The sequence below is a fragment of the Polypterus senegalus genome, chromosome 18 (assembly GCF_016835505.1).
Source record: "Polypterus senegalus isolate Bchr_013 chromosome 18, ASM1683550v1, whole genome shotgun sequence".
Lineage (NCBI taxonomy): Eukaryota > Metazoa > Chordata > Cladistia > Polypteriformes > Polypteridae > Polypterus > Polypterus senegalus.
The window spans coordinates 8,293,023-8,315,778 of NC_053171.1; the positions used below are offsets into that span (position 1 = coordinate 8,293,023).

Below are 22,756 nucleotides of genomic sequence, written 5' to 3' on the forward strand. Positions count from 1 at the left end.
TTGTCTCACTTCCTTGTCTCGCGTTTCCGAGGAGATCACATCTCGACCCAAGATTTTATTATAACAGATACTAAAATTATGTGGAATGGCACATAAATCTAGAACTAACAGAAATTAACAGATTATATAGGGGACTTGCACAGGTGAATTTGCTTTTCAGGTGAAATGTAACATAGCTAAATATAAGTAATACAAATGTTAGAATTAAGTTTGCAGTGCTCGAGGAAGGATTAAAATTTTGATGAGAACCATGTGCAGAATACACTATGGCTTCCTATTTACACCTAGACAGGGTACAGAAGCCATTAAGGTGGTCAATAGGATGTTTGGTAATATAGCCTCCATGTGTGGGATACATGTTAAGGGAGATTACACTTAAGTTGTAAAACATAAGCAAGGCCTCATCATGAGTACTGTGTGCAGTTTTGTTCTCCACATTACAGAAACAAGACTTTGAAAAGGCTGGAGAAACTCCATAGAACAGCAACTAGTGTAACTGAAGGGCTGCAAGGTACACGTTACGAGGAAAGATTGAGGGAGTTTAACCTTTTGTTGTTTAAGCAAATGGAGGTAACATGGAATAAGTGCTTAAAATTATGAAGGGAATTAATTAAAAGGTCAAATCCCAGCTGTTACTTGAACAAGAGCATGGGCATATTGACGGAAACCTCCTAAAGGTTTCTACATTACATTGAAAACCATAGATACTGCATATTAGATAAATGATCAAGAAAAGTACTTTGGGGTAATACCAGCTTTAGTCTTTAAAGAACTTTCTGCTGATTTCCACATGAATCACTGTATAACTGAAATAATTCAGCTGGATCAGTTTTGTCTATGCCTTTGAGAGTTCTGAAAGCCTCGGTTACGTCTCCACACTGATTTCTCTGTTCAAAACTAAGATGATTTAATACCCTTAACATGTCAAGAATACAACATACTCTTTGTCCACGGACACATTTTTCTCTGTACTGCTCCTGGTGCTTTATGTGAAGTGTGGTGACCAGATCTGCACACAGTACTGCATTTCCACTAGTGCAACATACAGTCCAAGCATAATGTCCCTTGACTTGTGTTTCAGTTTTTACAATACAATCCAACATTCGCATTTTTAACCATATAGGTTATATATGGGGTATCCAACTCTGGTCCTGGTGGGCTGCAGGTTTTCATTCTAACCATCTTCTCAATTAGTGAGCCATTTTTTGCTGCCGATTAACTTGTTTTGCCTTCATTTTAGTGGACGTGACTCAGACCCCTTAGTGGTTTCTTTTTTCTTAACGAGCAGCCAAACAATAATGGGACACAAAACATGCCACCACGTGACCAGCTCACCTGAAAATAACGAAAGGTGAAGGTCTTGGTCATGTTGGTCTGCTGGTGTGGCAGAATGAGAGCAGCAATAAGTCCTAACATTCAATAACGGCTTTAATTAACAGCAAGAATTGGCTTCTCATTAAGAAACTGGTTGAAAGGAAATTGGCTGGAGTTCGATGTTTCAGTTTAGTTGGTCATCTGTTGGCTCGTTTCACATCTCATTTCTATTTGGCAGCTACTTAATGAAGAAAAGAATTAATTCAGAGGACTGAATCCTTAAAAACAGGGCTATTACAATGAAGGGTAAAGGAGTTAATTAGCTGTGAAGACAGGTCACCGATTAGGAAAAGGGTTAGTATGAAAACCTGTATCCACTGCGGCCCACCAGGACCAGAGTTGGACACCCCAATCTAGGCAATGTACAACAATGTGAATGTTGTGACAACAAAAAACACAGATCCTTGCAGAGGTTTCCACTTATAGGGCAATATTCCCTCTAAACCACGGGTGTCAAACTCCAGTCCTGGAGGGCCGCAATGGCTGCAGATTTTCATTCTATCTTCATTAGTGACCAGTTTTTGCTTCTAATTAATTTCTTTTGCCTTTGTTTTAATTAACTTGACTCGGGCCCTTTAGTTGTCTCTTTCCTTAATTAGCAGCCAAACAATAATCAAACGCAAAACAAGCCATCCCATGTCCAGCTGACCTGTGCCCATCACACAATATCTAAAAATAAAGGAAGGAGAAGGTCTCAGTAAGGTTGATCCCTCAGCTCACCAAAACATGTTGACGGTGTTCTTAGAAAAAACAGAAAAATCAACAGTTTTGGAAGTGTCTGCTGTGGCAGAATGAGAACAGCAACAAGCCATGGAATTAAATAACGGGTTTAATTAACAACAAGACTCGGATTCTCATTAAGAGATTGGTTGGAGTTTGAAATCCCAGTTTAGCTGGTCATCTTTTGGCCTGTTTCACACCTCATTTCTGTTTGGCTATCATTTAGTGAAGGAATAAATTCAGAGGACTGAGTCATTAAAAACAGGGTTATTAAAATGAAGGGAAAAGAAGTTAATTAGCAGTGAACACCGGTCCCTAATTAGGAAAAGGGCTAGAATGAAAACCTGCAGCCACTGTGGCCCTCCAGGCCCAGAGTATGACACCCCTATGTCTAAACCGAAGCCCTGAATTTACATATTAACCTGCTTTTTTCTATGTATCTGTCCACAGCTTTGAAGACTACCATTGCCTTTGTTTTTGCCGCTTTCTCCAAATTTAGAGTCATTTGCAAATTACAAATGTATGTAATTTCCAAAAGAAACTGCAAATTATAAAATGGTTTCAGAAAAAAGTTCACCTCCATTACCAAAAAAAAAAAAAACCACAACATGTGGTACAACTCAACTTAAGCTCACAAATGTTGTCTTTAAAAACCTCAATTTCATAATCAGAAGTCTGATATACATATTTTTAATGCACTAGCTTACCGTTCTGCTATTTACACCATTTAAAGTTTTAAAACTACTTCATAAATTTCTATTATGTGTCAGGTTTGATTTTAAATAATACTGTACCCTGAAGCATTATGGTAATGTTCAGAAAAGACAAAATGAACCAAAAACAAACAAAAACATGGAATGTCAGATTTCCTCAAATTGCCCTCCAAGAATAATGATGCCTACCTGGATCCATTACCGCTGGTCACATCCACTGTTTCTCCAACAAAAAAGCGATCCTTCATATAGGCAAACACATCATCACAGATTTCATGGAGTCGAGAACGATGAGTTAACGTTGTTAGATAAAGTACAGGTAAAATAAGAGGCTCCGGAAAATTTTGTAGATTTTGCTTGGCTCGCTTTTCACTGTCAACTGCTTCTTGGTATGTGAGGCCAGGCTTTCCAGTGACGGCACAGCTCCATACTAGGCTATTACATAAGATAGTCCTTTCAAAAAATTCACTGTGGAAGAGAGAACCAAAAATATAATTAGGAAAAAACAATCCAAAACAAAGAATCTTACAAATGCACAAAAAAAGATAAAGTGAAGAATCTGCTTACTTGCAATTCAAACATCTTAGCTATACAATATTAGCATATTATTCAATAATAAAGCAAGTTTCAAAGAGATCACAAAAAATGTAAAATGTTAAAGGTTAAATTCAGCAGAACAGTATGGCTGTATATATATATATATATATATATATATATATATATATATATATATATATATATATATATATATATATATATATATATATATATATATATATATATATATATATATAGATAGCACAAATATATACACAATCAGCTATTTGTGGGCATTCCAACCTCAAGTCAAAAATATACATAAAGACAGTATTGTGTATGTGTTTTCAAATAATGAATTCAGTTCTCCAAGGCCACATTTTCAGAAGGACACACCATAAATTGGATCATAGCCTTGAGATACATCAATGCCACAATAAGGTTAGTAAGCAACAGTCTGCCACAGGTACTTTTTATTCTTACTGTAATAAGAAACAAAATTATGGAGATTATGGAGAAGATATATTTCTAAGTTTAGTTTATGGATTAATTACGGATATTATTTATGGTTAAAGATTCATTATTGACATGTTTATACCAAGCACACTGAAATCCTTACTTGCATAAGTTAATCAACGTGCTTTCATAAACGTATTTGAGGAGAAAGCTATTCTCTTTACATCTTATAAACCAACTGCAGAATTTTGACAAACTTGGTTAAAATAGACACAAGAATAAGGTAACATCTACTTCAGCAGTTTAAACTCAACATGATACTAACATATAAACATCAAGAAAACCTAAACCTTGGTGTGTCCCATTTAAATTATATAACATTTCAAGGATAATAAGCAGTTTTAGGTCCGCACCTAAGACAAAACAAAATAAGCTTATTCAGGAAACCGGTGAACTCAGAACAGCTTTATTCGCCCATGTTCTGAACAGGCCTATTCTTTTCACAACTTTGGGAAGTCTATGGCAGGACATTACAAACACAGTCCATGATCTGTGAAAACTTAAAAATGTGTAAGTTTTTTTTTGTTTTTTTAAATAAAACAACCTGCATCCTTAATGGCTAGTTATTTTTCCCCCACATACTGACTTCTTCAGTTTACCTTAAACTGACACCCTTGAGACGGATGTTGGAGAAAATAAAAATGCATGGCCAAAATTTTACATATTAACTGTGAAAGCATGAGGGCAGAATCAGCATTAAGGTAAATGATTAATTTCACTAGAAATTGCTGGAAAGCTACTAAAATATTTCAACTGCCTTATGTAAATATAATTGGCATATTGAACAACTTCATGTAAATAAACCTTACTAAACAAAACTTAAAAAAAAAAAAAAAGCATTTTTCTAAGCGACCCATACAGAAGGAAAAGGAGAGGATTTTTTTTAAAGGGTCATCTACAAAACAAATTACCACCAGAGAGAACTCACGACTTAAAACTTATTTTATGATACACACTACACTTAAATGATGCTAAATTGTTCCAGGGGTGGCACGGTGGTAGCGCTGCTGCCTCGCAGTTAGGAGACCCGGGTTCGCTTCCCGGGTCCTCCCAGCGTGGAGTTTGCATGTTCTCCCCATGTCTGCGTGGGTTCCCTCCCTCAGTCCAAAGACATGCAGTTTAGGTTTATTGGCAGTCCTAAATTGTCCCATGTGTGTGTGTGCCCTGCATTGGGGCCCTGCCCAGTGTTTGTTCCTACCTTGTGCCCAGTGCTAGCTGGGACTGGCACCAGCAGACCCCCCATGACCCTGTGTTAGGATATAGCATTGGACAATGACTAAAATTGTTCCATTATTACCTTATGTATTACATAACACATAGGTTGCCAAATTCACACTTTTTAAATAAGTTTCAAAAGAACTATCCAAAATTTGTCAGAAAAAAAAATGTAACTGTAAACAAAGATAAAAACATCTTGTAAAAAAGTGGAAATAAAAAAGCTGGAGGTGGATACATCTGTTACAACTTTATTGGTGTTGATGGGTATATAGTGACACTTCACTTTGGGGCGGGGTGGGCAATGTTGGTCCTAGAGAGCCGCAGTGGACACAGGTTTTCATTCCAACACAACTACTTAATTAGAAACCAATCCTTGCCAATCTCAGGCCTTATTTAATTTTATGGTTTGTTAGTCTGCAATGTAAGGTTCTTATATCCTAGATTTCTTCCATTTGCATGGATGTCATCCAAATGAGTTGAAGCCTAAAACGTATCATTTTCAGTCAGTAACATTTTTCTATTAAATCAAGCAGTGCATGATGAACGAACACACACACACACACACACACACACACACACACACACACACACACACAGATGTAAATGGAAACAAGCTAGATGGAGAACTGCTGGCTGTAAATGGAAACAAGCTAGATGGAGAACTGCTGGCTGCTCTGTCATTTACATCTTATTACTAAATAAGAAGCCATTAAAAAACACTCAATGCAGCTGTTTAGGATTGAAATAAGCAATCAAGGGTGGGGAACCTTAACAAGAGAGACCACTAAAATGAGGCATCAAAATGTCACTTAAGCAATAAGTGCTTCATCAGCAATAATTGACTTCTCATTAAGAAACTGGGTTGGAACAAAAACCTGCGGCCACTGCAGCTCTTCAGGACTGACATTTCCCACCACTGCTCTGGGGCATTAGAAATGAGCAATGATTCAGTTTGTTCTAAAATTGCCTTTACAGCTATTCCTTTGCCATTCTGTTTTTTCACTGGATGATCCACAGAGTTATAAGTGGCAGAATGTATTAAAAATATTCATGACTTTTTAACAGCATGATATTATTTAATCTATTAGATGGCAGCAGAAGACCATCCAGAGAGTTATTTGGGCTTAACACTATAAAGCGTATCATTACATAAACTTTATTAATCATTACACATCACCATAAGCCTTACTCGGGCTAAGCCATAGCTGCAGTGTCAAGCCGGAGTCAAACTCAAGTTTAATGAAAATGAGGTTAAGTTGATGTCATGTTACATAACTTCTATTCGAAGGGCATGTCAGAAGGTGCTCATCACCAGACCATTTCAATTCACAGGACTAAATAACGACAGGCATGTCACATTTAGCGACTATGTCCTAGCCATCCAAAAACAATTTTTGACAATCAAGAAGGTGCTGCCTGATGAAGCCACCCCTCTATGACAGGTTAATAGCCATGGGCAAGTTCAGCCACAATCTCTGTACTCGTTTTGCTTTTGATCACAGCACATAAAACATGAGACATTTGACAGATGATTGTAAGATCCAACAAACCTGCAACAAATGAATTTTCTAAAAGAGCATCCATTGATTGTCAGGCTCTCATGCACATGGTACCCCCTGCTACAACTAAAGACACAATTGCCAGAGGTAGATGTGGACTAGTTTTAGTGAGTTTCTGGGCCTGTCCGACTAAATGACTGGCTATGATTGAAAAATCACTGGAAAATTGTCTAATATAACATGGCTTTTAGGAGAAGGACTTGGGAGTTATACACTCAGTGTCCACATTTAAGACAGTGTGCAAAAGCGACTAAGGCTAATAGGATGTTATGCAACATTGCATGAGATATTAAGTAGAAATTAGAGGCTACTCTTGATCTGTACAACACACTAGAGAAAGACTACATGCAATAATGGTAAGCAGTTCTAGTATACGTATTTAAAAAATGATACATATGCATACACACACTAGCTGTGCTACTAACTAATTAACACAGACCTTTTTACTTCATTCAATGGTTGTCCATTTGGTCCGTTATAATAATACACACCCAAATGTTTTTCCTCTATGGATAGAGCTTTCCATTTTCACCACTTTCTCTTATAGACAGTAGACGCGTTTTGCTGGGAAAATGCGGCAGTGGTTGCAACCACATTGGCCTGGTACTGCAACTAACTCTAGCCTAGTCGTGTCAGGGCTTTTGGCTCCCCAAAGTGTATCTTGATTCATCGTTGTTTTCATTCACCCATTTGCCACCATGTGAAGTTATGTCATTAGCATTATAGCTATAAACCTTGTTCGCAGGGCTGAAGCAGGTGCAAAAAAGTCATAAGCATGTAGCTCTAGCCAGTGTATTAACGTCGGACAATAGTATAAGTCACCAAGACCAATTTTCTTATTTTTAGAACCTCACTTGTAATTTTTAGTGTTTTGGGTCTTTTTTCCAATTCTCCTTCTACATGTTTTGCCAGTTTTTAAATATTCTTACTAACCAGACAGACACAAAGATGAACATACACATATCCGTATAGAAACATGGATAATCAGAGGCAGCCTTAGGGGTGTGCACGGCCAGTTACGTCAAATGCGGTTACCGGTATGTGTGGACTGTATAAACTTGAGCGCAAATTAAAAATCAAAATAAAAATTGTTAACATAAACCAGATTCTCATTACAGTATTCAGCTAAATTTTTGCAAGATGACATGTGGACTTTATCAAAATGGAACAGGAAAACATAACTGGCCAAATCCGCTGGAATGGGTCATGCAGACCTCAAAAGCAGGGTCTCCTTAGGCGCGGGGTATTGGGTGGTCGCCCCACTTGCGATCTCCAAATGCTGCTCTTGTAGATAATTAAGCACACAGAGAGGTCAGAGTACAGCAATTTAAGCGTTTCCAGATATAGTAAGCAGGTGATTTTTTTTTTTTTAAACTTAAAATATTGTAGTCCTTCAAATAAGATGTAGGCAGAGAGATTACAGAATTATGTAAAATTATACAAGAAATTAGTACAGTAGATTCCAGCTGTTCCCTGTAAAGAGGATTCATCAACTAGAATGCAAGGGCAAAGATGGAAGCTAAATTTCATAAAAATGGTTCTGCATCACAAAGAGAACCGCTGATATATGAATACACTACCAAACAATGAATGTTATGGGGAGTCGCATATTGGAACCATGGAAAAACTCGACGGGTTAATTGATGCTTTGTAAAACTTACTGGAAAGGGCAGAATTGCCTCTTCTCGCCAAAACTGTCAAGTCCGTATGCGTTAATGCAGGGTAGTGTTATGATGGGTTGGTCATCAGTTAAAGCATTAGATTCCACTACTCATAAATGACAAATATTGAAACATACGGGGCCTGAACATTAAGTTTCTTCTACACTTCCTCTTCACGTGGAAAGGGGCACATTAAAAACGAATCGCAACCTTCAACTGATCATAACCAACACACATCAAAATGAAAACTACTCTAAATCGAGAAATAATGAGTTCCGAACCGAGGGGCCTAACTGGCACTTCGACGCTTAACAAGACTTATAAAAAATTTATATAATATGGCTCTGCTAGAAATAGGGCAACCACCCGCCCCCACAGCTAATCGCACAACACGCAGATCTCGTCCTCGGGACAGATAAACAAGAGTTGCAAGAGTGAAGTAAGGCAATCCCTCGCATTTACATCAAAATGTGTGAATTACGAATGGATCAGCAGCAAGCGGACCGTTCAGCGACGTACTCTTAAGACAGGCCCGAGATGCGACGACATCGTGCCGCTGAACACCTGACGTCCCAAGGAGGAAGAAAAACAACATGTACGAAAGCGATTACAACTCACCGCCAGGAAATGAACCGTCCGTTTAAAATCGCAAGCTTTCTGGGCTAAGACCGAACACTAAAATCGGACTTTGGACAAAACAAAAACAAAAAGTAAAATCGCGACTTCCGCGAGTGTCATGCTTTTTTTTTATTGTCAATCTCTCTCTCCCCTTGCCCTGCATTAAATAAACACAAACGCAGAAGACTCGGCGAATATCTTACTCGTAGTCTCTGAAGATCTCGTTGGTGAATTTACAGTGAAAAACTTCTTCGTCCAGTCGGAGATCCGAAGGAACCTTCCGTCTGACAAACGGCTTTCGATGGAGAAGCGGCATCTTTTCTTTTATCTTCGTGCCCTTCTGCGTCTGGTCGCTAGCTTTTCTTCGTCTGGAGTTTCAAAATAAATTGGAGGGAAAGTAAGAGGGAGAAACGGTCACCGGCGAGTCCTCCGCCGTCTTAACTGCCCTGCCGATCAGAAGCAAGTCTGCCAAAACACTGGCTAGGGAGAAAGACGGCAAACGAGAGTCATTATTGAGAAGAAAACTCTCACGAGGAAACTCGGCCCTTTGTTAATGAGACACACGCGCTGCTCTCGCATACATACACACACACACACACACCCGCACAATTGCTAGTGACGTTAAACACACTTCACAAGAAATGTGCTCGAGCCATGCGGGAGCAAAAAAGAAAAAAAAGTGTTACCCCAAGCCACGAGAGTGTGTAAAGCCGCCGGTCGCCTTTGAAAACAATCCGCTTTGAATTGAAATGTCACTGTACTTTACGCCGCCCCGCAATCCCCCCGACGGACGCTCCGGCGGCAGACAAGTTTTGATCCGCTCTACTTCACTGATGAGGAAGAGACACGGAAAAGCGGTATATCCCGCCCCTACGAGAGTTCTCGCTTCCCATTGGCTATTGCTTGAGCAGCCTACTTAATTCCACCAATCATTGACGCCTTAAGGAACGTTTGTTTGAAAAGAGGGCGGGACTTTTGGCGCCAGTCGCCGTAGTAGCGCGCGGTAATCGAGAGCGGGGGGATAAGGAGCTCTCGGGCCTGTCGGAAGCTGCCAGTCTTGACGTTAGCGTTGGAGAAACAGCGAGCTGTTCGGTTAAAATGGACACATGTAAGAAGTGGTAGGAACATACGGGATGTGCTCTGTCTGGATTGGCTAAACGTGGAAATGTTTTAAGTACAGTTTCCTTCTGAATAATTCCGCTTGATTTTATGCTTCAGTGGTAATGCATTTGTAAATCTTGTATTTTGCTTGCTTCACGTTCGTAGAGATCCGTGAGTCAATAGGGCTTTACTCCTAAAGAAAATACGAATTATAATTCCGTAAGAGGCAATTCGTGTAATGATAAACGCAATTTGTGCTTAATTCTGCTGTTTTTTTATAAGTTCGGAGAGGGCCGATGAACACATTCCAGAATTTAAAGCATTTTAATATGATCATATCTCTGTAAAGTGGACAATATTCAAACGGTACAGGATCATCGCCACACACTCGAGTGGTGTTTTAATTGGGGGATAGTTTTTATCTAGGGGCCCCAAGGCTCCTAATGTTAACCTGCTTGATGTGTTTAAACACACATTAACCTAATAAATAATGTCTAGTATTTATTATCAATACTGTATTCATTATATGTTGGTGTTGTACTACCATTTTCAGTTGGTAGCCTACTTGTGTACTAAACAGTTTATAGCACACATCCAAGTAAATATTTTAATTGTACTATGTACACTTGACAGTAAATGTGAAGAGTTGCATGTGGGACGCAAACAAGGCTAAGATGTGAATTGAGTGTTGTATTTCACATAATAGGGTACAATGTATGATATACAAAAATACATTACTGAGTTCCAGGTGCCTGATACCTCATGCATTTATCATCCAGGGTTTGAGTGTCACAAGTTTAAGTTTCTTGTCATGTGTTCCTTTTGTGGAGGCAACCAGCTGCACCTGCAGTATTCAAATGTTAATGCTTTCAAATGTGTATCAGGCAGGGGCAGACTGGCGATTAGGGCATTTGGGCATATAAATAAATTAATTTTATGTACTGAGTAGAAAAATACCTGCGCTTCGCAGCGGAGAAGAAGTGTGTTAAAGAAGTTATAAAAAAGAAAAGGAAACATTTTAAAAATAACATAACATTATTGTCAATGTAATTGTTTTGTGACCGTTATGAGTGTTGCTGTCGTCCAGGATTTGATTATCATTATTTGTTTTAATCAAGTTCGTATTTGGAGGATGTGTTGTGTTCAAGTTACAGTCCATGTTTGTCTACTCTATCCCTGACCATCTCATCTTCGTTGTCAACCGTTGTAAAGATAACAGGTTTCATTCATCAAAGTGATCACTACCAAAATAGGTACTTGTGAATCTAAGATGTTCAACAGGCATTACCGGTATTAAGTTGTGGAATTGTCTGTGAACATTTAGCGGCAGCGTGTCTATGAACGTAAAAAAGTTTCTCTCGCACTTTTGCTGAGTTTGTGCCAAACACTATTCTGTCCCTGACCGTCTCATCTTCGTTTGCATAAACACAGTCCTTCACCAGCAATTTTAACTCTGTTACAAAGTGATCAAAAGTATCGTTTATACCCTGCGTCCTCTCATTAAACTTGTATCTCGCGAATATCCTATTCGTCTTAGACATGACAAATGCCAGCGGCAGTGTGTCTATGAACTTAATTTAAAGTTAAGCTTTATACCTTGCTTTCCTATTCATTTGCATAAGCACAGTCCTTCACCAGCAATTATTTAATGTTAGCTCAGACCCAGCACTTAAAAGTTTCCGTGACCATCTCATCTTCGTTTGCATAAGCACAGTCCTTCACCAGCAATTTTAACTCCATTACAAAGTGATCAAAAGTCTCGTTTATACCCTGCGTCTTCTCATTAAACTTGTATCTCGCAAATATCGTATTCGTCATAGGCATGACAAACGCCAGCGGCAGCGTGTCTATAAACTTAATTTAAACTTGCGGTTTACACCGTGATTTGTTTCCGCAGTAGCTCCACTTATGAATATGCTTGTATGCGTCACTCGCTTCATATTCTTTTGCTGCCTTCTCAATTGTGTAATGCAATTTTTGTTCAGCACTCTTTAGAGCTCTTGCTTGTTCTCTGCGTACTGCGTACACAGTCAGTTCACGTGAGCCGCTCGGAGTACATGCATCAAAGGTTCTCAGCTGTGCTTGTGCTATCGTGCGATGTCCACAGCTTTATTTAATGTTCGCTAAGACTCGGCACTTAAAAGTTTCTCTTGCAGTTTCGCTGAGTTTGTGCCAAACACCACCCTGACCATCTCATTTTCGTCCGCATAAGCACAGTTCTTCACCTGCAAATATTTAGCGGCAGAATGTTTCTGTTGGATTGCTGCTGACGGACGGCCTTATATGGACAGGCACTCAATTACGTGGGAGGTGTGACGATGAGAGGCGCAACTCCGCCTCACATGGCAACCGAGCTGCAGGCTATGGCCGGTATATATGTACGTAAGTAGGTTCCAGTTATGACTGTTACGCGTAGAATTTCGAAATTAAACCTGCCTAACTTTTGTAAGTAAGCTGTAAGGAATGAGCCCGCCAAATTTTAGCCTTCTACGTACATGGGAAGTTGGAGAATTAGTGATGAGTCAGTCAGTCAGTCAGTGAGGGCTTTGCCTTTTATTAGTATAGAAGTACTTCTGGGCTGCAAGTGAAGCATGACTCCCCAGGTCCTTTCACAGTTCCCCCTGGTGGCACCCACAGCACCCAACAGGGCAGAGAAACCGGACTCCAAGTTCCAGGATGCCCTGTGGGAATCTTGGGCACCGCTACACTTCAGGGAATCTGCCTTCTAGCATTTTGGGGGAGGCAGTGTCGACAAGTAGCGGCCTTCCCCCATCCTTCCATCCTTTGGGCAACCTTGGCCATCCCGCGCAGTATTTATTTATTTATTTATTTAAAGAGTGTCTGCAAAAAGTCAAATTTCCCAGTGGGGACAAATAATGTTATATCCCTCTATCAATCTTTAAATATTTCCATACATTGCTTGTAGTGCTGGGGGTTATGACCAAAATTCTATATCACAGTATTTTTCAAAATTATGCTGGTTTCACGGTATTCAACGGTATTTTTTTCCCATGCATGAGTGGATGTTAACCACACTTTCCAGTGCAATTACTGCAGTAGACTGGGTAAGAATAACCTATTCCGCTGTCATGAGAATTGTACATTGTACAAAAGAAACATTTTAATGTGCACACAAGTATTAATACAGGTTTGCATGGCCCCTGTTTTGTCTTGGTAGAGTAATATTTTACTCTACTTCCCCCTTTTGTATTATTAATATGTAGCCTTTGTCAGAATGCCTCAAATCTCCCAGACTTAACACTGTTTATAAGGTACTGTACCATATAACCTCTCCCCACCTTCCCTTCTACATCTATAACCTCAGGCAATTAGGTGTAGTAAAAGACAAGCAGGAGTTAAGTTACAATTTAAACAATGTATTATTGATAATATTCATAAATAATAACAATATGCAAAGTACATTTGAATATTGGCAACCCTACAACCTGATAAATGGTGATGTGTAGCTTCAGTTGGCACACAGACTTGTTAGTTACATGTAATTAAAATGTCTCTAATTAAGGCATCATTTGTGGTTAGCTTTCTTCAGAACAGGCCGCATTGCCTGTCTCAATATGGTTGCCGAGCTGTGCACTTTATTGTTGTCCTTTTCAGTTCTTGGTGTGAGATGGTTATTCATCAGTTTGGTAAGAGAGAGAGCGAGAGAGTGGACAAATTTATAGGTTTTCTATCCAACCCCTAGAGCCAATAGGGACGTCATGGTACTTAAAGGCTTCTGATACAAGTCACTTCCAAACAGCAATACTTAAGACCAATGGAGGGATAGAACACCTTCACACCTGTCCCCCAAAACCATATGTTAAGGTAAAACTTGGATCCTTCCACTCGGACATTTTTACTACAGTTTTTTTTTTTTTTTTAAAGACTGTGTGCTTGGGAACTTTCAAGTTCTTGACAATACTGGGCTCGAGTTTTACTTATTGTTTTTATCATCTTTTCAATATTATTTTCCAGGCCTTTTGTGATCAGAACATCTAGGGCACCAGGAGGTTGTATTGTGGTATTGTGATCCTTAGGTTATTACCAGCAAGGTAGGCCTCATCTCTTCAAACTGCCTAGCGCCAAACTGAAAAGTAATGCTTACAGCCTACACAGGCCCAAAAAGTGGACATGTTAAGTTTAAGCCAGAGCTCCTACCTTGTCTTGCGTTTTGTTCATTTTTAGGCCTTTGGCTAGTATCATTTGTGTTAAAGTTGTTATTTATGGTTAATATTTGCATATTTATGTATTTTTTATCACCTTTGTTTATTGTTTGTATGTGGATTATTGTTCTGCCATTTCCCTTGTGTTTTGTGGATGGATCCCCAAGAGGTGGGTCCACCTGTTCATTTCTGTTGAGAGACTTCTCCCAGCCTTGTAAAGGCTCATGGGAAATGCAGACCCTTGTCGTTCGTTGTATGCAAACTAAAGGTGGTCAGGTTAGCATTGCTATTTCTTTGGTTCTCAGATTTAGGATTTATTTGTGCTCATGTTCTTTGGATTATGATTTAAGAATTGTGGATTAGACCTCTTTAATTTAGATTGGCTTTTAAGCAAATTCTTTTGCCTTCTTAACCTGACTGCGTGACGTTTCACTTTAGCAGTGACGTGACACCAATGGGGTCAAGAGAGAGGAACGGGGAACACAGTAGTCCGAAGGAGGAATAGGGATTGAGAAAAGCGGCGTGAGGGTGTATGGGAGGCTGCAGCCAGCATGGGGAAGGGTTTGGAAGAGGAGGAATAGGAATCGAGAAATGCCGTGTGAGCTGTGTGTGGGGGGGACCTGGTTTGAAGAGGAAGCAGGACGAACCAGAAGAGAAATATATATAAGAGAATTCTTATATATATTTCTCTTCTGGTTCGTTCTTTCATTATCTATCGTCTCCAGCAAAACACCTATCCACAACTGCATCTTTCAAGAAGTATTTCTTTCTTCTTGATTTCAGAATTCCTTTCACACTGTTTATTATTCCTATTCTTACACCGCCGTATGCTACGGTGGGCGTCGGCTAGCTTTTTATATTTTGCTAATAAATTCTTCTTTTATAAATCATTTTTGTTGCCTTGCTCTCTATTAGCCAGGGGTTGGTGGTGATCCCCTCCCTAGAAGGGAATTTTGAGTGTATTTTGTTACATTTCATGATGGAATTTTGAATTTTATTTTGAACCCACTGTAGATCAAAGCCAGCCAATCAAGTGGAAGCCAGCAGAGGTGGAAAAAGTAGTTGCAGATCTGCTCAACTAGAGAGGTATTACTCTACTCTATAGACACAAATTTACTTAAGTAAAAGTATCTGACATGAAAACTGTTGTAAAATCATGTGTATAATGCATGCAATTTTCACTCATTTTAGTTCTGTAAAAATTGAGGTGTGCCTTATTCACAAGAGATAATTTTAAAGCAATAATTTCTCACAAAAACAACATTAAACACCTGTTGCTGTTTCTGTGGTCACTTTCTCTGCATGTTCACCATCTTCGGCTACTGTGGCAGCAGCTGTGCAGGGGCGGCATTGACGGAGACGATGCAATCTCTTTCGTACCTCTTGTCACTGTAAGTGGTGGTCCTCCCAGGTGAATGTTGCTGTAGGCGCATCAGCTACATGAATGTGTTCAGCACCACAACTGGCGACCGATCTGCTGATCCCGGTACCTTACTTTCATTTTCCATCTCAATCTCCAGATCAATTGCACCAAAATTACAGTCTGACAACTCAAGAGTCCAATTCAAAATAATAAAATATATGCAAAATCATCCACTGAGTATTTTGCTTTGTGCATTCACTTCTGTCTCTTGCCAGATATCGATGCCATTTTTGCTGTGGTTTGCTCTTCACTGTGTCACACACATGTGGGGATTTGATGTCACAAGTCAACGAGTCTAACATTCCTCCAAGTCTACCTTTACCATAATGGTGAGTTTTTTCCGTGTTTACAGCTGATTATTGCCATTACCCCTTCTGTCGACAAAAGTCGACATCCGCCCTAAAAGAGTTAAAATAATTCTAGAATGTTGATTCTGTTCATCTGGACATAGTTTTTTTTCCGATACGTTTCATTACTCATCACTCACTATGTCCAGATGAACAGAATCAACATTCTAGAATTTCCTTTCCTGGATTATTGAGCATGCATCAAGACATGAGTTAATATTATCTTGGAAAGTTACAGTTAGGTCCATAAATATTTGGACAGAGACCACTTTTTTCTCATTTTGGTTCTGTACATTACCACAATGAATTTTAAATGAAACAACTTTCAACTTAAATTCAGTGGGGTGAACAAAACAATTGCATAAAAATGTGAGGCAACTAAAGTATTTTTTAACACAATCCCTTCATTTCAGGGGCTCAAAAGTGATTGGACAATCAACTCAAAGGGTATTTCATGTGCAGGTGTGTTCAAGTCCGTCGTTATGTCTTATCAATTAAGCAGATAAAAGGCCTGGAGTTGACTTGAGGTGTGGTGCTTGCATGTGGAAGATTTTGCTGTGAACAGACAACATGCGGTCAAAGGAGCTCTCCATGCAGGTGAAAGAAGCCAACCTTAAGCTGCGGAAACAGAAAAAACCCATCCGAGAAATTGCTACAATATTACGAGTGGCAAAATCTACAGTTTGGTACATCCTAGGAGAGAAAGCAAGCACTGGTGAACTCGGCAACGCAAAAAGACCTGGACGTCCATGGAAGACAACAGTGGTGGATGATCGCAGAATCATTTCCATGGTGAAGAGAAACCCCTTCACAACAGCCCACCAAGTGAACAACACTCTCCAGGGGTCGGCGTATCGATATCCAAGTCTACCATAAAGAGAAGACTGCATGAAAGTAAATACAGAGGGTGCACTTCAAGGTGAAAGCCACTCATAAGCCTCAAGAATAGAAAGGCTAGATTGGACTTGCTAAAGAACATCTAAAAAAGCCAGCACAGTTCTGGAAAAACATTCTTTGGACAGATGAAACCAAGATCAACCTCCACCAGACTGATGGCAAGAAAAAAGTATGGAGAAGGCGTGGAACAGCTCATTATCTAAAGTATAGCACATCATCTGTGAAACACGGTGGAGTCAGGCAGTGTGATGGCTGCCAGTGGCACTGGGACACTTCTGTTTATTGATGATGTGACACAGGACAGAAGCAGCCGAATGAATTCTGAGGTGATCAGAGACATACTGTCTGCTCAAATCCAGCTCAATACAGTCAAATTGATTGGGCGGTGGGTGTTTCATGATAAAGATGGACAATGACCCAAAACATACAGCCCAAAGCAAAGCAAAGCAGAGTAATGATTATGAAGTTGGAAATTGGAGGTGTGATGATGAATGTTGTTAGTGCATATGCACCACAAGTTGGGTGTGCAAGGGGTAAGAAAGAAGATTTTTGGAGTGAGTTGGATGAAGTGATGAAGAGTGTACCCAAGGAACAGAAAGTGGTTTTAGGAGCAGATTTCAGTGGGCATGTTGGTGAAGGGAACAGTGGAGACGAGGAGGTGATGGGTAGGTATGGTGTCAAGGAGAGGAATGAAGAAGGTCAGAGGATAGTGGATTTTGCCAAAAGGACAGACATAGCTGAGGTGAATACGTATTTTAAGAAGAGGGAGGAACATAGGGTGACGTACAAGAGTGGAGGAAGATACACACAGGTAGATGACATCCTATGCAGAAGAGTTGATCTGAAGGAGATTGAAGACTGCAAAGTGGTGGGAGGGGAAATGTAGTTAACAGCATAGGATGGTGGTCTGACGTTGGAGATCAAGAAGAGGAGGAGAGTGAGGCCAGAGCCAAGGGTCAAATGGTGGAAATTGAAAAAGGAAGACTGCAAGGTTGAGTTTAGGGAGGAGGTGAGACAGGCACTGGGTGGCAGTGAAGAGTCACCAGACAGTTGGGCAACTACAGCAGAAGTGGTAAGGGTGACAGCAAGAAGGGTGCTTGGTATGACATCTGGAAAGAGGAAGGAGAAAAAGGAAACCTGGTGGTGGAATGAGGAAAATACAGGAGAGTATACAGAGGCAAGATGGAATCAACAAGGGGCCTGAGTTGCCTTGAAAGCTTGCATTTTATTATTGTAATCTTTTTAGCCAATAAAAGGTGTCATTTTGCTTGACTTTTCTCTGTAAACAAATGGAAAGTTAAAGAAATTATGTAAGCACATTGTGACTAGTGGGGGGGGGCATTGCAGTACACCCAACCCGCAGACACCACGACACAAACACAAGTCTCGGGTTCAAATAAAGGATTCATTAACAAAAATCCCTTAACAAGGCCTATTCCAAAACATAGTCCCTCTCTAATTTTCCTTTATTCTGCCCTCCACACCTCCATTCGAGCTTTGCCCTCCTTCCTGCCAACTCCAACTTATCTGGATGTGGCAGAATGGATCCACTTATCCTGGACCTGGGAGTACTTCTGGTGCCAGGGTATAACCCAATGGAAGTGCTTCAGGGTCAATCAGAAGTCCCAACCAAGGAGAACAGCTCCTAGTAGTACTCCCTGGTGGCAGGGACCCCAACAGGGCTGCTGTACGGCACTACCACTCCCAGCATTCCTTGAGGTTGTCCATTGGTGTACCTGGCTCCAGGGTTGCTGCCACCTAGCAGTTTGGGGGAGTGTATAGGTTGAACAATTGAGCTCCCCCTGCCCTTCCTTCAAGCTGGCCTCCTGGGTGGGTAATGTTCCTCCGCCAGCATACCCATTTTTCAGATGGCAGCCTGTGTCCAGATCCTTGGGTAGGCAGGGAACCTCCTGCCCCTTTTCATGCCTGTTTGGCACGGGGAGAGAGTCTATTCCATTACAACATATAAGACTGAATTGAGTGAACAAAATTATCTGCAGATTATTATTGTAAAGAGCTCACATTATCAGCCTGCAACTAAATGGACTTTGAACTCTTAAATTACACGAGAAAGGCGCAGCTGCCGTAACATAAATACAGGATGGATTCAGCAATGGCAGTAGAGTTCATGATCTCTGCTGCTCAACCCCTGGTCTTTCAGTCTCAGAGATGCTCAAACAGTCATGGCAAGCCCCTGGTCTTTTTGCCCATCATGTGCCATTCAAATTACACAATAAATAAGTTGTTTTCCAAGTTCTTATTTATTTATGTAACTTTAATGGATTACTGTGTTTTAACTGATATTAATTGCCAGACAGGGAACTTATTTTAATTGCTTTTCTCCTCTCATTGGGTAATATCGATAGAGATTTTATGCCACTATTGGTCATGTATTAACAGATATTTTTCAAGTATTAATTATAGGATACTCTATTTGGGTATAATTTTAAAAATGTGATTTTTAAGAAACCTGAAGAGCAATTAGTCACAGACCCTCCACCGCTAACACATATGCAGTTGATGCCATTGTCATGTCACTTGAATTGCAGTCTGCTGTGTATGAAAGCCACTGAGCCACCACACGTCCCTGTTGGTGCTGCTAAAAAGCTCAAATCTAATGTCATCTACTAACACATGGATTTGCATTCTGTTATCGCTATTACTTTAGAATATAACTCATTGTTACAAAACTAGTTAATAAACAGAAATGTAATACCTGACTCTGGGATTAAGTAAATAAAAATGTGAAATGCTGCAATGTTGATATCGGTTAACTTAGTCGACAGAAACACCTAAAAGTCATGCCATGTGGACATCGTCTGACTCGTGTTATGTACTGCCAACTGGACTATCATTCTGTTGAAAGTGCTGTTGTACTTGCACCATCAGCATAGGAAAAAAAAATAATCTACTGCTTTTAATTACATAATACCTCTTTTTATCCCGGTGTTAATTCTATTTTTTTCCACGACATTTTTAGCAAGCTAATGATCAATGTCATTCTCTTTCACCCCAGTGTGTGCAGTGGATGAAGCCTGGAGACAATGAGGATTGCGTTAAGCACATTTATGTTGGGTAGAATGCCAAATGGAGATGGGCTTTAGGGTGGTCTTGTGGCCACCTTTGAACCCCTGCAGATTTTATTTTGTCCTCCCAGCCATATGACCTCATCACAAGACTCCTCTCTACAGACTTACATTATGATGATGTAGATAAGGACGCTACCCTCCTACTAATTATATAGCTATGTTTTATAAAATTGTATGGATTTATTGACTTTTTCTTTGTTAGTTCTTCATTAATATTCATATTCTTCATTAATAAACTAATTATATATGTATGTTTTATAAAATTGTATGGATTTATTAACTTTATCAATGTTACTTATCTTATTCTTCATTAATAAATTAATAATATTAATTAATACACTAATCTATGTTTTATCACATTGTATGGATTTATTTATTTACTTTTTCTTTGTTACTTCTTCATTAATATTCTTCTTCTTTTTTGCAACTTTCTCTTGGAACACTTTGAGCTCCATTCTTTTTATGGAAATGTGCAACAGAAATTAATATTGTTGTTACCTGCAATGTCAGAGAAGGAAAGTGTCTACAGATAACATGATGCTCCATTGTTAACTTTCTCACATTAAGTTTTATGAGTCATCAGTTTAGTTATTGGTATTATTTATTAATTGTTATTATTTACTATATACACAATTCTATTAATGAATTTTGTATATATTTTATAATTTATTTATACATATTTATACTATATTATATATGTTATGTTTATATATGTATTTTACAATTATTTTTATAATTTATGAAATTATGCATTGTTATTGTCCCTTTATATTCCTCTCGAAGCACAGTCATTGGAGTTAAGCAACTACACATTTCACTGTTATATGACATGTATAATTTGTATTTGACAAATAAAAAGATTTTGATTCGAATATTAAACTACATAACGCAGTGACAAACTATATTAGTACAAATTAAATCAATATTTAGATAACGGATTTAGTCTTTTAGTCGCCTTGCCGTTTTTAATATCTCTATACAGTATACAAATGAATGGAATTCATCAATAAACTATAATTTAGAATTATGCTACTACATTTAATTTTGTGGATAAAGAATTTTGCAAGTAAAATTAAGAGATTTGTTACAAACTTACATGACATACGTTACTTTTTGTATAACAAAATAGGATTTATCAGCATTGTTTTTATTTTGCCATTTATTTTTTTGTTTCTAAAATACTTCATTAAAGTAGGGTAAACATTTTTGGAACGTACAGTTATAAAAAAAAATATGTTCAATACATGCATTATTTTTACCACAAAAGCCGCATACATTGGATATTTCTGGGATATATTTAGATACTAATTACACCGTAACATACATAAGACGTATGAATGATCTCTGCGATATTTCTTTCCACTTATTTGTCAAAATATATATATGAGAAAGTGACCACACCATTTTCCAGTTATCCCTGTAATTTCATGCTGATTTTAACTGCACATCAGGAGGGGTTTGGGGAATTCGTACATCCTCAATAAATTCTTTGTTAAACATTTATGTCTGCGATGCCGATCCCATTGACAGAAGTTGTTCCAAGTCTTCAAGTACTAAATGGCTATTTTGAAACGCGTCTCTTTCATCAGGGCTCTACGGAAGCGTATTAGGTCCACGGTGAAAAAAAATCTAAATGGCGAGATTAAAGTCGACATTTCCACTTTATTCTAATAGTTTATTTTGTCAGTAGAATGTCGCAAACTAAACTTCATCTTAAAATGAATGTTTAATTTACTAGATTTTCTCAAACCCCGTCATTAGTTAATGTAGCACATTAAATGCTTTATATTAAGTGTTCCCCGACCCAGTTGTTAATCTCTACCCGCTTGTTCAACTGACTTCCTCTTGCACTGAGAGGCGCAGACATCGATCGCCGCACATTGACTTCATGATATTCCTGCTCTATGAACATTCAGAATACTAAGATAAATACTTGATATATTCTTCACGATGAAATGCATTAAAGCATGTATTAAACATGGGTGGCGTGGCTGTAGTGCTGCTCCCTTGCATTAAGGGGTCCCCAGGTGTATGTTCAGTGTAGTAAACTTTATGGCAGGTGTGACGAGGCTCCAAAAAACTGGATATATGAATGGGTATCGTCCTGGTGTAACTGGAATATCGTGTAAATGTTGGGTTCGTGATGTGGTGGTCGGAGACACGAACGCAGAATTCAATGGATGTTCTTCTGAGTGGGCTTTCTTTATTGCATGCGTGCTGTCTTTATCGGACATACTAAACCTCCACTTCCTATTCTTGCTTTTTCTTTCTGCACATAACCAATCACCACACGATAAACGTCTTTGTGAAATTAAAACAAGTTATAAAACTAGACCTCAGAGTTTTCAGAACTTAAAATGTATTAAACCATGTAATAATATTATTATAAGCAAATAATTTAGAATAAAGTGGAAATGTCGACTTTAATCTCGACATAAATGGCAAGAATAAAGTGGAAATGTCGATAATAAAGTCAACATGTCGACTCTAATCTCGACATTTAGATTTTTTTTCTTTGCTGTGTCCGTATTTTTTTTTCCATCGTGGCCCTAATACGCTTCCGTAGGGATCGCATCAATGACAGGAATATTCCTTTAAAGAAACTGTGGAGTTGTTTTCAAGTAAGAATTCGGAATACGTGCTCTCCATCTTAACGTCATCGGCGTGTTTTCACTTTCCCAATCCTCTCTATCTCCTCAGTAGAGCCCAGAAGAGCAGAGCCAATCAAACTGCACGAATCTAATGACGTTTTGCGGCCTTTTTCTACGCATCAAGCATGCGCGTCTCAAAGTAATGACGTTGCCGTTAGTGTTAACCCGC

The 22,756-nt window shown here is 39.0% G+C and overlaps 1 protein-coding gene and 1 long non-coding RNA gene across 5 annotated transcripts in view; one reads left to right on the forward strand and one right to left on the reverse strand.

Moving 5' to 3' along the window:
- The window catches only part of baz1a (bromodomain adjacent to zinc finger domain, 1A), an 86,627-nt gene extending 76,867 nt beyond the window's left edge, over positions 1–9,760 (reverse strand). Inside the window, exons 1-3 of the mRNA XM_039741131.1 lie at positions 9,603–9,760; positions 9,120–9,284; positions 2,997–3,275 (exon numbers count right to left, since the gene is read on the reverse strand). Coding sequence (XP_039597065.1) covers positions 2,997–3,275; positions 9,120–9,232 — 392 coding nt within the window. The 5' untranslated portion in view covers positions 9,233–9,284; positions 9,603–9,760. The remainder of the gene's footprint in view (positions 1–2,996; positions 3,276–9,119; positions 9,285–9,602) is intronic.
- Positions 9,761–9,894: 134 nt separating this feature from the next.
- LOC120518948 lies at positions 9,895–20,113 on the forward strand. 4 transcript variants are annotated; one of them, XR_005631342.1, is made up of 5 exons: positions 9,895–10,024; positions 15,195–15,266; positions 15,512–15,932; positions 16,364–16,412; positions 19,864–20,113. It is a non-coding gene; the product is annotated as an uncharacterized LOC120518948 (long non-coding RNA). The 4 variants fall into 4 exon arrangements; XR_005631343.1 differs by lacking the exon at positions 16,364–16,412 and having other exon boundaries at positions 15,515–15,932; positions 19,864–20,111; XR_005631340.1 differs by lacking the exon at positions 16,364–16,412 and having other exon boundaries at positions 19,864–20,110.
- The last annotated feature ends 2,643 nt before the right edge of the window (positions 20,114–22,756 follow it).